Source organism: Rhinopithecus bieti, unplaced genomic scaffold (assembly GCF_001698545.2).
Source record: "Rhinopithecus bieti isolate Rb0 unplaced genomic scaffold, ASM169854v2 scaffold_5497, whole genome shotgun sequence".
Lineage (NCBI taxonomy): Eukaryota > Metazoa > Chordata > Mammalia > Primates > Cercopithecidae > Rhinopithecus > Rhinopithecus bieti.
The window spans coordinates 212,098-228,476 of NW_016805006.1; the positions used below are offsets into that span (position 1 = coordinate 212,098).

Consider the following 16,379-nt stretch of genomic DNA (forward strand, 5'->3'; position numbering starts at 1 on the left):
TTCCAAGTCTTTGCTATTGTGAATAGTGCCGCAATAAACATACGTGTGCATGTGTCTTCATAGCAGCATGATTTATAATCCTTTGGGTATATACCCAGTAATGGGATGACTGGGTCAAATGGTATTTCTAGTTCTAGATCGTTGAGGAATCGCCACACTGTGTTCCACAATGGTTGAACTAGTTTACAGTCCCATCAACAGTGTAAAAGTGTTCCTATTTCTCCACATGCTCTCCAGCACCTGTTGTTTCCTGACTTTCTAATGATTGCCATTCTAACTGGTGTGAGATGGTATCTCATTGTGGTTTTGATTTGCATTTCTCTGATGGCGAGTGATGATGAGCATTTTTTCATGTGAGAGACAGGGTCTTGCTATGTTGCCCCAGCTGGTCCTGAACTCCTGCCCTCAAGTGATCCTCCTGCCTCATCCTCCCAAAGTGCAAGGATTATAAACGTGAGCCACCACACCTGGCCCTGAAATATAATTTGGATGTAATAATAAAAATCTAGATAGCAAAAGTGTTATACTTCATCTTTTGGACTGTGGTGGTAATAAAGTTTTAAGGTTTTAAGTATATTTTCAGTATTTTCCAGTACTCATTTAATCTTTTTTCTTATGTACATGCTTACTCTTGCTTAGGTTTGTTTTTAGATGTTAGGGTTTAATCATAATGAAAGCTGAGTCTGAGCCTCCTCTCACTGGGATTAACTTTTACTTTTTATGCTACCATTGCCAGGAACCTTTATATAATTCCCTGAGAGCCATTACATCTTCTGGCATCCAAAAGCCTCTTCCATGAGCGATCTTGCCTTTTTCCAGTGTTATATAAGGTAGATGAAGGTCTCTGTCACCTGCTGAATGCACCACTCCTCATTCCCCTTATTAAATCCTTTTAATATTGGCTCATTCCTTTAAGAACCTCTGGTTCTATTTACTGCTTTCTTACATAAGATAATATTTTATTTTGTTACTTGTTATTGCTAGCAAGAGTTTATTCATAGTTATTGGGCTCTGATATGTGACTTTAACAAGAAAAACTCTAGATTGTAAGATATTTGAATAAAATAATATTTAGACTAATACGGTACCAATCATGCACTCATTCTCATAGATTATAACACTAACATATTTTATATAGTTATGCTTTCAAAAACACCTCATAGGTTGAAAAGTGACCAAAAAGTATTATGGAGGATATTAAAGAGTGCTAATGTTAGCTACAATTTCTTAGAAAATTTAAGATCAATTGTAGAAGTTATTTTTTAAAAGATTTGTTTCAAAACTGTTTGAACACTGTTCTGTATGTATTCTGCCAATGTATATATTTTCATTGATACCTGATGAAAAAGTAGCCACTCCAAGAACCCAAGAAACTTACTTTTTAAGTCACCTAAAGTTATGTGCCAAACATTGAATAATGTAATCAAAGCTCTTTCAGAAGGAATTGGTCCAGGTGGTAAAATGATTTGGGGTGAACGGACTAAGGTAATGACTGTATGGCCTCCACAGCCTTATGGCTTCTTTCACATACCATGCAACTATATATTATGATCGCATTTAAAGTCCACCAAAACCTATACTGGGTTTCAGAAATATGGGGTAAGTAATGACTTTCCTGTCCACTTACCTCTATTATCTGATGCTTTACTGTTTCATGCATATTGTCATTTATTTCTTCAACCAATTCTATAAGGTAAGGTTGGCACACAGTCTCCAACTTCAATAAAGCTAAGAGACATCTAATTCCAGGCCCCTTCTTACAGAAGAAGAAATTGAGAAAGGAAATTATAAAGGGGTACTGTGACTTGCCCAAGGTCAAACAACCTAAGTGTCAAAGCCTTGACTCCAAGCCATGTGCTTTTTCTTTTTTTCCATTATACCTTCTTCCTCAAAATAAACTATAACATGAATGGTGGCATGTTCTAGAGATGATAATTTAAACATTTGCAGGTTTGAGTAATATTTTAACATGGATAACCTAACTAAATTGACACAAAGGTCATTACTCTTTTTTTTTTTTTTTTTGAGACGGAGTCTCGCTCTGTCACCCAGCCTGGAGTTCAGTGGCCGGATCTCAGTTTGCTGCAAGCTCCGCCTCCCGTGTTTACGCCATTCTCCTGCCTCAGCCTCCCGAGTAGCTGGGACTACAGGCGCCCGCCACCTCGCCCGGCTATTTTTTTTTGTGTGTGTGTATTTTTTTTTAGTAGAGACGGGGTTTCACCGGATTAGCCAGGATGGTCTCGATCTCCTGACCTCGTGATCCGCCCGTCTCGGCCTCCCAAAGTGCTGGGATTACAGGCTTGAGCCACTGTGCCCGGTCAAGGTCATTACTCTTAAAAAAATTTTTTTAGGCCAGGCATGGTGGATCACACCTTAATCCCAGAGTTTTGGGAGGCCAAGACAGGAGGATTGCTTGAGGCCAGGAGTTCAAGACCAGCCTGGGCAATGTGGTGAGGCTGTGTCTCTAAAATAATTTTTTTTTAATTAGCCAGGTGTGGTAGCATGTGTCTGTAAGTCCTAAGTTACTGAGGAGGCTGAAGCAGAAGGATTGCTTGAACCCAGGAGCTGGAGGTTGCAGTGAGCTTTGACCATGCCACTGCACTGCATTCTGGATGACAGAGCAAGACCTTGTCTCTAAAAAATAAAAATAAAAAATTTAACTTAGCCCTTCACAGAAGAAGCATACTAAGATTTCTTGCATGTCATAGAGTATTAACTTTTTTTTTTTTTTTTTTTTTTTTTTTTTTTTTTTTGAGACGGAGTCTCGCTCTGTCGCCCAGGCTGGAGTGCAGTGGCCGGATCTCAGCTCACTGCAAGCTCCGCCTCCCGGGTCCACGCCATTCTCCTGCCTCAGCCTCCCGAGTAGCTGGGACTACAGGCGCCCGCCATCTCGCCCGGCTAATTTTTTGTATTTTTTAAGTGGAGACGGGGTTTCACTGTGTTAGCGAGGATGGTCTCGACCTCCTGACCTTGTGATCCGCCCGCCTCGGCCTCCCAAAGTGCTGGGATTATAGGCTTGAGCCACCGCGCCCGGCCTAACTTTTTAATAGGAAAAAACTGGTTATATTTTTATAACCAGTTGAGGATGAATATGTTGAGAAGAGGAGATACCTGATTTCAGAGGGATATATTTTGTTCTGTTTCTTAAATTTGAAATATCCAGGTTATTTTTGTCAACATTGACAATTAGTGATACTAAGTTTAATATAGATTTCTCTACAAAAAAAGCACCTTATCCAAAACAGTCTTAAAGCATATGTGAAATATATTGCTGTTACTATGTCTTGATAGATTATTGTGGTCAAGTTGTAACATAACAGGGAAAGTAAGTAACAACTAAAAACCATTTCTAATGTGCTTTTATCATTATTATTCTTACTTAAAAGGGAGCCTGGCTTCTTAACTCTTGGCAGAAACTAACTCATTTTCCCCATTTTAAAGAAGTGTATATATACACACACACTATTTGGTTAACTGTGTCAAAAATCTTGAAAATATGCCAGATGAAATAACACCAGCTTTATTCTTTTTAATCTAGCTAAATTATATCACATACAAGATCTTATGCTGAGTTTATAATTCTAACCATTGGAATTTATATTGTGATACCCTGATAGAAGTGTTTACACTATGATGATACGGAGCAGCAAATGTCTCTAATGCACAGTCTCTGTCTTCCAGATTTGGTTTGCTGTAAATGTTTAGGCTTTAGGCCCTGCACCTTGGCTAAAGATAAAACTGTTCTACTTGAGTGTTTGCTAGACAAATGTGTTTATTTTTCTGAAGCAAAGTTTTCTTGATACTTTTAATTATGTAGTTTAGCTGATTATTTGTCCTTAGTCTTATTTGGAGGCTTGAACTTTTGTCTTCAAGCTTACATACAAGAAAAAAAATTATATTCTTCTATTGATTGCTTTCAGGAAGGCATTTATTACTGAAATGTAATATGTATTGGTATGAGTTGGGATAAAATCCACCATCTTTCATGTGAAGCAGCAGTAAAGTGAAGAGATGCATTTATAGTTCCAGCTCATATTTGTCACACCATTTATTTTTTCAGAAGCTACTGATAAACTTAAAAAAGGCTACTCTTGTACAAAGCTATTTAAGACCAACATTGTTGAGTTTCACTGAAAGTTAAAAAAGTCTAATGTTAATAATTGTGACCTTAATTTCTTGTTGACATATGCAGTATAATCCTTTTGATTATTTCATATTGTCTATTGCTGCTATAAGTGCTCTGCTACTTATACTGTTTTCAATAAAACCAAGGCATGGAAAACTTAAGAAACTTGCTGTTTGATCTCAAGTACATTATGATATAATGGTAAAACTCAGAATCCAAAATCATATAACTTCTGGTTGAATGCCCTCTGTCGACTGGGTATTTTTACCCGGTTCTAAACTGCCTCAGTCTTAATTATCAATGCCTTTGCTGCTGAGGATCTTACCTCTACTTATGTCAGGTTAGATTTTGATGCAGATACATATTTATTTGTCTAAAAACTATCATAGTAAGGGTGCTTTATATTTGGTACAAACTTGACCTTCAATTATGAAATGATAAATTTTTGTGAATCTATGCAGCATCTGAACCAATGGGTTGCAAACTCAAGCAGCTACATGAGTTAAACAGGTTACTTAAATGAGTGGGTTAGTTGAGGGCAGTGGCCAGATTTTTAGATGGTAGCAAATAAATTTTAATTATTTTAAGCCACAGTAAGGGCCACAGAAAACACAACTATGGGCCTTCAGTTTGCAACCTTTAATAAAATAGTTTGTCTTTTTCCTGCTCTTCACACCCCTCCAAAATTACACATACACTAATTTATTGGGGATAGGGAGCAAGTGGTTTAATCTGTTTCCAGAAAGTACAATTAAGTGTAGCTTTCTATTTTGGGAAAGGCTTGTAAAATGTATTTGAAAAGTAATGTTAACTGATCTAAAAGATCATCTTCCCAAACCACACTTGAGCTCAGTTTATGGTGTTTACTTTCTGTCAAAACTTAGAAAAAACATTCATAGTTAACTTCCATCATGTAAAATGTCTGTCTCATTAGGCATTAAGGAAGCATTGGTCAACAGGTATAATGTTGTTAGATTATAAGGCTAATGTGTATGTGGGCATGACCTCCCAAATAGATCAAAGACTAATCTTTTTGACAGTTACAAGATGGCAGAGCTTGCCTTGGGCCTTTTGCTGGTGCACATTGAAACTATTTGTTTGGAAAGCATGCCTGAGGGATAAGAATGTGTTTATAAGGATGAGCAGGTAAAAGTAAAAGGTTGTCTTTTGACATTTCAACTAATCCCTTCCAGCCTTTGGTTTACTTAACATTTAGGCTATTTGTTGGCAGGAGAAACTGGCTTTTTCACATATGCTGTATGTCATTTTAAATTGGGCATTGATTTTCATGCTTGATAATCCCTAAGTGTACAGTGAAATAGATTCTGATGTCATTAAAATAAGGTGTACTCACTTTCTACCTTTTCTTAACCCTTGTTTTGCTTTTCCAATTAACTGTGATCTCACAAAGTAATTTTATTATTGATTAATTTTAAAATCTGTTTATGTAATAAATATTTCCAAGTTAACCTTTACATACACTTCATTTCAGGGTTTTGTTTTTTTGTTTGGGAGTTTTTTGTGTTTTTTTGTAGGTTTTTAAACTTCTTATCTAAAATAAATTCCCCTGAGTAAAATATTGGCAGTATTTTACAGGCCATTTGGAGTGTAAAAGGTGTGTGAAAATTTGCAATAAATTAAAATAATGTAGTCATAGAGAAAATTTGAATTATGTTAATATAAAATTAAAGACCAAGGAGATATAATTTTATTTAATCTAATAGTTGCTACATTAGCTCTAAATATTCCATTTATAACTAATACTTCCTAGAGCAACTGTTGTCTTAGGAACAGTGACCATTATAATGTATCAGTCTGTCCATGGTGTAGGAAATTTTGAAAACACATAAGCTATTATGTCTGACAAAGTAGCTGTCAACTTTCTTTGAGGAAACTATTGTTAAAGAAGAGAAGATGCTTTAGTTACATTTTTGAGAGATAGGTAGGAAATACATATATTTTTCCCAGCTGGACAGAATTTTTAAAGTATTTTTTCCTCTAAATTGTCGTGTGCTTTATTGCTGAATTTCCAGGAAGGGTATTTACATATCATCTAATATTTACTATGGTGTTATATTATCATTTACCACTTATGTTGTCCTAAAAAGCAAAGTTGGGCCAGGTGCGGTGGCTCACGCCTGTAATCTCAGCACTTTGGGAGTCCAAGGTGGGGGGATCACCAGGTCTGGAGATTGAGATCATCCTGGCTAACACAGTGAAACCCCCTCTCTACTAAAAATATAGAAACTTAGCTGGGCATGGTGGCACACACCTGTAGTACCAGCTACTCGGGAGGCTGAGGCAGGAGAATCACTTGAACCCAAGAGGAAGAAGTTGCAGTGAGCTGAGATCGTGCCATTGTACTCCAGCCTGGGCGGCAGTGAGACTCCGTCTCAAAAAAGAAAAGGAAAAAAAGCAAAGTTGGCTGGGTGTGGTGGCTTACACCTGCAATCCCAGCACTGTGGGAGGCTGAGGTGGATCACCTGAGGTCAGGAGTTCAAGACCAACCTAGCCAACATGGTGAAACCCTGCCTCTACTAAAACAAAACAAAACAAAACAAAAATATATATATATACAAAAATTAGCCGGGCATGGTGGTGTGTGCCTGTAATCCCAGCTACTTGGGAGGCTGAGGCAGGAGAATTGCTTCAACCCAGGAGATGGAGGTTGCAGTGAGCTGAGATCGCACCACTGCACTCCAGCCTGGGTGACGGAGCAATACTCTGTCAAAAAAAGAGAGAGAAAAAAAAAAGCAAAGTCTATATCCTTTATATTCTAGTTGTAAAGTTTCATTTTAGAAATTTGACAGATTCTTTTGAGGGAGTGTAACATTAAAAGGGTGGGGTTTTGAGTTTTTAGATTTTGGCTGGGCACAGTGGCTCACGCCCATAATCCCAGCACTTTGGGAGGCCGAGGCAGGTGGATCACAAGGTCAAGAGATCGAGACCATCCTGGTCAACATGGTGAAAACTTGTCTCTACTAAACATACAAAAAATTAGCTGGGCGTGGTGGCGCACGCCTGTACTCTCAGCTACTCAGGAGGCTGAGGCAGGAGAATCTCTTGAACCCGGGAGCAGAGTTGCAGTAAGCCAAGATCACGCCACTGTACTCCAGCTGGTGACAGAGTGAGACTCCGTCTTTTTAAAAAAAAAAAAAAAAAAAAAAAAGAAAAAGAACAAGCTTAGATTTTACTCTTATGTAAGATAATTTTTTTTTTTTTTTTTTTTGAGACGGAGTCTCGCTCTGTTGGCCCAGGTGGAGGTGCAGTGGCCAGATCTCAGTCACTGCAAGCTCGCCTCCCGGGGTTTACGCCATGTAAGATAAAAATTTTATACCTCCCCCAATTTGAAAGCTGCTTTTCAGAAGTGTACTGTCCTGTTTTCTTTCCTAAAGCATATTCTTTTATTTAAAAAGGTTAATAGTGGCTGGGCACAGTGGCTCATGCCTGTAATCCCAGCATTTTGGGAGGCCAATGTAGGTGGATTACCTGAGGTCAGGAGTTCGAGACCAGCCTGACCAACAATGTGAAATCCCGACTCTACTAAAAATACAAAAATTAGCTGGGCATGGTGGCAGGTGCCTGTAGTCCCAGCTACTTGGGAGGCTGAGACAGGAGAATTGCTTGAACCTGGGAGGTGGAGGTTGCAGTGAACCGAGATCGTGCCACTGCACTCCAGCCTGGGCGATGGAGCAAGACTCCGTCTCAAAAAAAGAAAAAGTTAATAGTGTTATAGACTACACTGAAACTACTTTGTTTTTTCTTGAGTAGGTTTACAACTTAGTAAAGTATTATTAAGTAAAATAGAGGTCACTTGAACCTAAACACTGCAACACCATGACACTCTATTAGACCTAGACAGCTACTAAGTGACTAGTGACTACTAACTGCTAGTGGGTAGTATGTACAGCATGGATACATTGGACAAAGGGATGATTCACATCTGGGTGGGATGGAGCAGGATAGCATGAGATGTCATCATGCTACTCAGAACAATGGCAATTTAAAACATAAATTATTTCTGGATTTTTTTATTTAATATTTTTGGACCACAGTTGACCACAGTTAACTTAAACCACTGCAGATAAGAGGGAACTACTGTATAAGTTTTGTTAATATATCTTGAAAGTCTAAAATTTTTCCAAGAAGTTTACTCTTTATTTTTTAGTTGACAGATAATTATTGTATATATTCATAGGATACATAGTGATGTTTTGATACATATGATGTTTATTGATTAGACAGAGTAATTAGCATATCTGTCATCTCAAACATTTATCTCTTTGTATAGGGAACATGTAATCTCCTTCTAGTTATTTGAAATGATGTAATATTGTTAACTATAGTCATCCTACTGTGATATAAAAGATTAGAACTTATTCCTGCTGGGCGCGGTGGCTCAAGCCTGTAATCCCAGCACTTTGGGAGGCCGAGGCGGGCGGATCACGAGGTCAGGAGATCGAGACCATCCTGGCTAACACGGTTAAACCCCATCTCTACTAAAAAACTACAAAAAACTAGCCAGGCGAGGTGGCGGGCGCCTGTAGTCCCAGCTACTCCGGAGGCTGAGGCAGGAGAATGGCGTAAACCCAGGAGGTGGAGCTTGCAGTGAGCTGAGATCTGGCCACTGCACTCCAGCCTGGGCGACAGAGCGAGACTCCGTCTCAAAAAAAAAAAAAAGAACTTATTCCTTCTATCTAGCTGTAATTTTATATCCTTTAACAAATCTCAGCCAGGCGCAGTGGCTCATGCCTGTATTCCTAGCACTTTGGGAGGCCACGGTGGGAGGTTTTCTTGAGCTCATGAGTTGGAGACCATCGTAGGCAACATAGCAAGACCCCATCTATACTAAAATTAAAAAAGAAAAAAATTGACCAGGCATGGCAGCACACACCTGCAGTCCAAGCTGCTTGGGAGCCTGAGGTGGGAGAATCACTTGAGCCCAGGAGGTCAAGGCTGAAGTAAGCCATGATCACACCACTGCCCTCCAGTCTGGGTAACAGACTGAGGTCCTGTCTCTCAAAAAAACAAGACAAAAAACAAATATCTCCCTATTCCTACCTTCCTCCTCCCCTTCCCACCTGCTAGTATCCTCTGTTCTACTTTTTATTTTTATGAGATTAACTTTTTTAAGCTTCCACATATGAGCAAGAACATGTGGTGTTTAACTATATTTTTTATTTATTTCACTTAAGGTAGTGTCCTCAGTTCCATCCATGTTGCTGTGAATAACAGGATTTCATTCTTTTTTGTGGCTGTTCAGTATTCCATTGTGTATATGTACCACATTTTCTTTATCCAGTCATCTGTTGTTGGATACCTAGGTTGATTCCATATCTTATTGAGAATAGTGCTGCAATAAACATAGGGGTGCCCAATGTCTCTTCAATATAATGATTTTCTTCAAGAAAGTAACTCCACATATCTTTATTTAGGCTTCTACTACAAAAATACACAGTTGGCCCTCTGTATTTATGGGTTCTGCATCTGTGGATTCACCCAAGTGTTAATCGAAAATATTTGAAAAAAAGTGCTTCTGTACTCAACATGTGCAGATTTTTTCTTGTCGTTATTCCCTAAACGTTTTTCTTGTCGTTATTCCCTAAAGTTATTACAGTGTAACAACTATTTGCATAGCTTTGCATCATATTGGCCATTAAAGTAATCCAGAGATTATTTAAAGTATAAAGGAGGATATGCATAGGTTATGCAAATACTAAGCCATTTTATATCAAGGACTTGAGCATCCATGGATTTTGGTATCTGAGGGAAGTTCTGAAAGCAATCACCCATGGATACCAAAGGACAACTGTACCATTTGATATACTTGTCCTGGAATACTACAGTTGCACCAGATTATTGCCTGAAGACAATTACTAGGCCACAGTGCAGGGAGAATAAACTCCAACAGAGCTCAGTGGTCACACTGAGCTAAAGCGATAAAGTTTAGGGAAAGTCCGTGGCAGCTAGAATTTGCAAGACAGAGTACTAGAGAGGATGGAGCTGCATAGAGAGGAAGCTCCAGGTATCTGCATAGGCGTCCCCTTGAGTTTTTGGTTCAGTACTGATAGGCATATACATGAGAGGAAGCTACATAGGACCAATAAGTAGGCAGAAAAATTCCTAGAGTTCACAAATGTCTGGGAATAGTTTAAGTTCCCAGCAGCCAGAAGGGAAAAGACTTCATAACACATGGGGTACTTGATACAATAATCAGTAGAGTTTCACCTTTGTATGGGGGATAAAACAGCCCTAGATTAAAGGCTGCTCTTGACTTTCCCTAACAAGGGTAAGCCTCAAAATAATGAACTGGTTCCAAGTACCCTAACTGCATCCACAACAAAATTCAGTAACCACTGACTTAATGCTCACAATGTCTAGTATCCAATCAAAAATTAGCAGGCATGCAAAGAAGAGAATTTAACCTTTAATACAGAGGAAAATCAATCAATAGAAACAAAACCAGAAATGACAGAGATGTTAGAACTGGCTAGCAGACAAGGATTTTTAAAATACCTTATGTTTTATGTTCTGTAAGTTCAAAGAAGATAGAAGAAAACATAAGCATACTGAAAAGAGAAACAGAAGCTATTTTTAAAATACCTATGTGAAATATCTCGATATGAAACAAAAAATACACTGGATGGATTAGACACTGCAAAAGGAAAAGTTGGTGAACTTAAAATCTTAGAAATAAAAATTATCCAAAATGAAGTGTAGAGTGAAAAAAAAGAGTACCAGTGACATGTGGAGTAACATAAAGTAGTCTAATAAAGTTGTAATTGGAGTCCAAGAAGAAAGTGTTTGGAGGCAGAAGAATATACATATTTAGAGAAATAATGGCTGAAAAATTTTCAAGTTTGATAGAAACTGTAAGCCCACAGGTCCAAGAAGCTTAATAAAACTCAAGCAAAATACACACAACAGCACATTATAATCCAATCCAAAGTCGCTAAAAGGGGAACATTACAGAGATAGGACAATAGCATATTTTTTCTTCAGAACTATGCAAATCAGAAAATAATGAGAAGCCGTTTTTAACAAAAGAAAAAAACCTATCAATTTAGAATTCTTGATCAAGAGGGACAATCTCTCAAAATGAAGATAGTGAAGGCTTTTCAGAAAAAAAAAAAGCTGAAAGAACTCATTGCCAGCAAACCTGCACTACTAATATTAAAGAAAGTTCTTCAGGTAGAAGGAAAATGATACCAGATGGAAATTTAAATCTACATAAGAAAATGAAGAGTGCCAGAAATGGTAAATCTGTGGGTAAATACAGTATCTTTTAAAAGACAATCTTTTGGGACAAAATGGAAATCTGAATAAAATATGTAGATTATTTAATACTAATGTACTATGTTAATTTCTTAATTTGACATAAGCTATAGTACTATAAGATATTAGGGGAAATTGGGTAAAGGGTATAAGGAATCTCTGTACTATCTTTGGAACTTTTCTGTAAATCTAAACTTATTTCAAAATTGTAAACTTATTTAAAATTAAAAGATAATGTACTGTTTAAAGCATAATAAAATGTTTTATGAGTTTATAGCATGTATAAAACTAAAATACATGGCAGCAATCACATAAAGGACAATAAAAGGAAATGGAAGTATATTGTGGTATTTTTACATCATATGTGAAGTGGTATAATATTATTTTAAGGTAAACTAATAAGGATGTATATCATAAACCCTAGAGGAATCACATACACACAAAGACATAGCTAATAATCCAGTAGTGGAAATAATATGGAAGCATTAGTGAGGGGGGGTGGGGAAACTTGATTGATCCAAAAGATAAAAAGAAAATGGGACAGATAGGGGAAAAAAAAAGCAAGGTGGTAGTCTTAAACCCAATCACAACAATAACTACGTTAAATGTAAATGGTCTAAACATTGCAATTAAAAAGCAGAGATTGCCAGACTGGATAAACATGAAAGAATGAACTACTCATAGACCTTTCAACATGAATGAATTCTAAAAGTATACTAAATGAAAAAAGTCACAAGTCATTACATAACATATGATAATATTTATATGAAATTCTATAAAGGGCAAAACAGAAAGCAGATCAGTGGTTGCCAGGGCCAGCAATGGAGGAAAGAAATTTGCTATAAAGGGATAAGAAGGAACTTTTGAGGGTAATGAAAATGTTCTATAATATGATGGTGGTTACATTACTATATATGTCAAAACTCATCTACTTGTACACTGAAAATGTATGGATTTAATGAATGTAAGTTCACTAAAACTTTGAGATCACACAGCTGATTATATGCATTACGTAATTTAAGGAATGTGAAGCTAAATAAAACTTTTAATGAAATGAAAAAAATCAGTACTGAAAAACAAAATAAAATCTCTACCCTAAAATATGTATATTCAAACTTAGAAGTTAGTATGATGTTTAAAATGAGCTTTAATTATCTACTAAATTTTATAATATATTTTAAAATTATTAGGTTGAACTAAAACGACGATACAATGACCACCATTCAAAATTGAGAGGTCTTTTACCTGGCCGTCAGTGGTATGAAATTCAAGCTTACAGGGCCTTAAACCAGGCCCTTGGTAGGTAAGTGGAGTGAAATTTAATATAATATAATATTATCTGTGACAGGGCTATATATATAAAGCTAGTTTTGCTACTTTACTCTTTATAATTAATTTGGTAAGATTTTATTTAACTGGGACTGTAAGAACAGGTATGGTTTCAATAATAGCTGTCACAAGTAGAATTTGAAAAGAGTAAATAAGAATAAGTTATTCTCAAAACAAAACTCACAATTTGCTATTGTTTTAGACAGTCTCACTCTGTCGCCCAGGCTGGAGTGCAGTGGCATGATCTTGGCTTACTGCATCCTCCACCACCTGGGTTGAAGCAATTCTCCTGCCCCAGCCTCCTGAGTAGCTGGGATTACAGGCATGTGCCACCATGCCCAGCTAATTTTTGTGTTTTTAGTAGAGATGGGGTTTCACCATGTTGGCTGGGTCTGGAACTCCTGGCCTCAAGTGATCCACCCACCTCAACCTCCCAAAGTGCTGGGATTACAGGTGTGAGCTACTTGAGAGGCTGAAGTAGGAGGATTGCTTGAGCCTGGGAGGTGGGGGTTGCAGTGAACCGAAATCATGCCACTGCACTCCAGCCTGGGCAACAGAGCCAGACCCTGTCTTGAAAAAAAAAAATAATAATTGAAAAAGGGTTAAAACAAGCCATAATCATGGTCCTAAAGAATTAACGCCTACTAAACATTTAATCATGATACTCCTATTTCTAAATATTCTTATCCATTAAGATTTGTGCTTTGTGAAACTCATTTTTAAATCATCATTTTATACAGTCATGCATCACTTAATGACAGGGATATATTCTGAGAAGTGAGTTGTTAGGCAATTGTACTGTTGTGGGAACATTATAAAATGTACTTACAGAAACCTAGATAGTATAGTCTACTACACATCTAGGCTATATAGTATAGCCTATTGCTCCTAGATCACAAACCTGTATAGCATGTTACTGTACTGTAGACAATTGTAACACAAGGGTAAGTAATTGAGTATATAAATGTAGAAAAGGTACAGTAAAAATATTATATACAAATACAGTATATTAAAAATGGTACAAATGTACATGGCACTTACCAGGAATAGAGCTTACAGGGCTATAAGCTGCTCCGAGTGAGTCGACCGAGTAGTGAGTGAATGTGAAGGCCTAGGACATTACTGTACACTAACTGTAGGCTTTGTAAACACTGTACACTTAGTCTATAGTAAATTTATTTATTTTTATTTTTCCAATAATAAATTACCGTGAGCTTACTCTAACTTCTTTTTGAGAGATGGGGTGTCACTGTGTTGCCCAGGCTGGTCTCAAACACCTGAGCTCAAGCAGTCCTCTCACCTCGGCCTCCCAAGTAGCTGGAACTCCAGGTACACGCCACTGTGCCCAGCTTACTGTAATTTTTTTACTTTATAAACTTTTAATCTTTTTTTTTACCTTTTTGACTCTTTTACAACACTTAGCTTAAAACACAAATTATTCAGCTTTACAAAATAATTTTATATCCTTATTCTATAAGCTTTTCTATTTTGAAATTTTGTTTTTTATTTTTTTACTTTGTAAACTTTTCTGTTAAAAATGAATACATGGGGAGCTCAATGGTTGATGCCTGTAATCCCAGGACTTTGGGAGGCCAAGGTGGGCAGATCACTTGAGGTCAGGAGTTCGATACCAGTCTGGCCAACATGGTGAAACGCTGTCCGTACTAAAAATACAAAAATTAGTTGGGTGTGGTGGCAGGTGCCTATAATCCCAGCTACTTGGGAGGCTGGGGCAGGAGAATTACTTGAACCCGGGAGGTGGAGGCTGCATTGAGCCTAGATTGCCCCACTGTACTCCAGCCTGGGTGACAGAGCGAGACTCCATCTCAAAAAAAAAAAAAAATGAAGACATGAACACTCAGGTAGTAGCCTAGGCCTACACAGGATCAGGAGCATCAATATCCCTGTCTTTTACCTCCATGTCTTGAATCACTGGAAGGTCTTCAGAACCAATAAATAACATGCATGGAGCTGTCATCTCCTATGATAGCAATGCCTTCTTCTGGAATTCTTCCTGAGGGATCTGCCTGAAGCTGTTTTATAGTTAACTTTTTTTTTTTTAATATAAGTGAAAGGAGTACACTCTAAAATAATGATAAGAAGTACAATATAGTAAATACACAAACCAGTAACATAGTTATTATCATTATCAAGTATTATATACTATACATAATTGTATGTGCTATACTTTTATAAGACTAGCAGCACAGTAGGTTTGTTTACACCAGCATCACTACAAGCACTTGTAATGCATTGTGCTATAATGTTACAATGGTGACATCACTAGGTGATAGGAATTTTTCAGCTCCATTATAATTTTATGGGACCACTATCATATATGCACTACACATTGATGGAAACATCATTATGTGGTGCATTACTCTCCCTTAATTTCATATTGTAGGGCATCAACATCTAATTTATAAATGCTATAATTAGATTTTGTGCAAATTAAATTTTTTTTTTTTTTTTTTTTTGAGATGAAGTCTCTCTGTAGCCAGACTGGAGTGCAGTAGCACAATCTCAGCTCACTGCAACCTTTGTCTCCTGCATTCAAGCGGTTCTTCTGCCTCAGCCTCTCAAGTAGCTGGCACTACAGGCTCGCACCACTACGCCTAGCAAATTTTTGTATATTTAGTAGAGATGGGTTTTCACCATGTTGGACAGGATGGTCTCGATTTCTTGATCTCGTGATCCACCTGCGTCGGCCTCCCAAAGTGCTGGACTTACAGGCATGAGCCACTGTGTTTGGCCTGCAAATTAATATTTTATATTCTCTGTGAAATTGTAATTAGCTTAACCATGTAATTATTTATTTCTTAGTGAAGCTGTAAGGCATTTGGATAATTCATAGAAACAGGCTGGGCCAGGTGAGGTGGCTCATGCCTGTAATCCCAGCCCTTTGGGAGGCGGAGGCGGGTGGATCACCTGAGGTCAGGAGTTTGAGATCAGCCTGGTCAACATGGTAAAACCCCGTCTCTACTAAAAATACAAAAATTAGCTGGGTGTGGTGGCGGGCACCTGTAGTCCCAGCTACTGGGGAGGCTGAGGCAGAAGAATTGCTTGAACCTGGTAGGTGGAGGTTGCACTGAGCTGAGATCATGCCACTGCACTCCAGCCTGGGCGATGGAGACTCCATCTAAAAAGAAGAAATAGGATAACAGTAAAATGAAAACATGACCAGTTGACATATTTGCACTTCAACCAGAAGTCCCACAACTAATCATGATCTTACCCAGTGAAATCAAAAATTTCGATTTTTCTGGTGTCTTGCGTACTTACATTAGCCCGTTTGTAAACCAGATTGCACGTGAGTTCAGATTTGTGTATAGCTTAGACATAGGTATATGTATATGTATGCATATATGTAAGCTATATGTATTTGTGTATAGCTTAGACATAAGACTACAACAACTAGATTTAAGCCCTAGAACATTTCACCCACTGTACTCCCCATCATTTTATTTATTATTATTATTATTATTATTATTATTATTATTATTATTATTTTGAGACAGAGTCTTGCTCTGTTGCCCAGACTGGAGTGCAGTGGCGTGATCTCAGTTCACTGCAACCTCCACCTCCTGGGTTCAAGTGATTCTCCTGTCTCAACCTCCTGAGTAGCTGGGATTACAGGCACATGCCACCA

General features: G+C 37.7%; 1 protein-coding gene across 1 annotated transcript in view; it reads left to right on the top strand.

Annotated features, from left to right (window-relative positions):
- BRIP1 (BRCA1 interacting DNA helicase 1) overlaps positions 1 to 16,379 on the top strand; it is a 195,283-nt gene that overhangs the window by 146,834 nt on the left and 32,070 nt on the right. Inside the window, 1 exon segment of the mRNA XM_017870816.1 lies at positions 12,592 to 12,704. Coding sequence (XP_017726305.1) covers positions 12,592 to 12,704 — 113 coding nt within the window.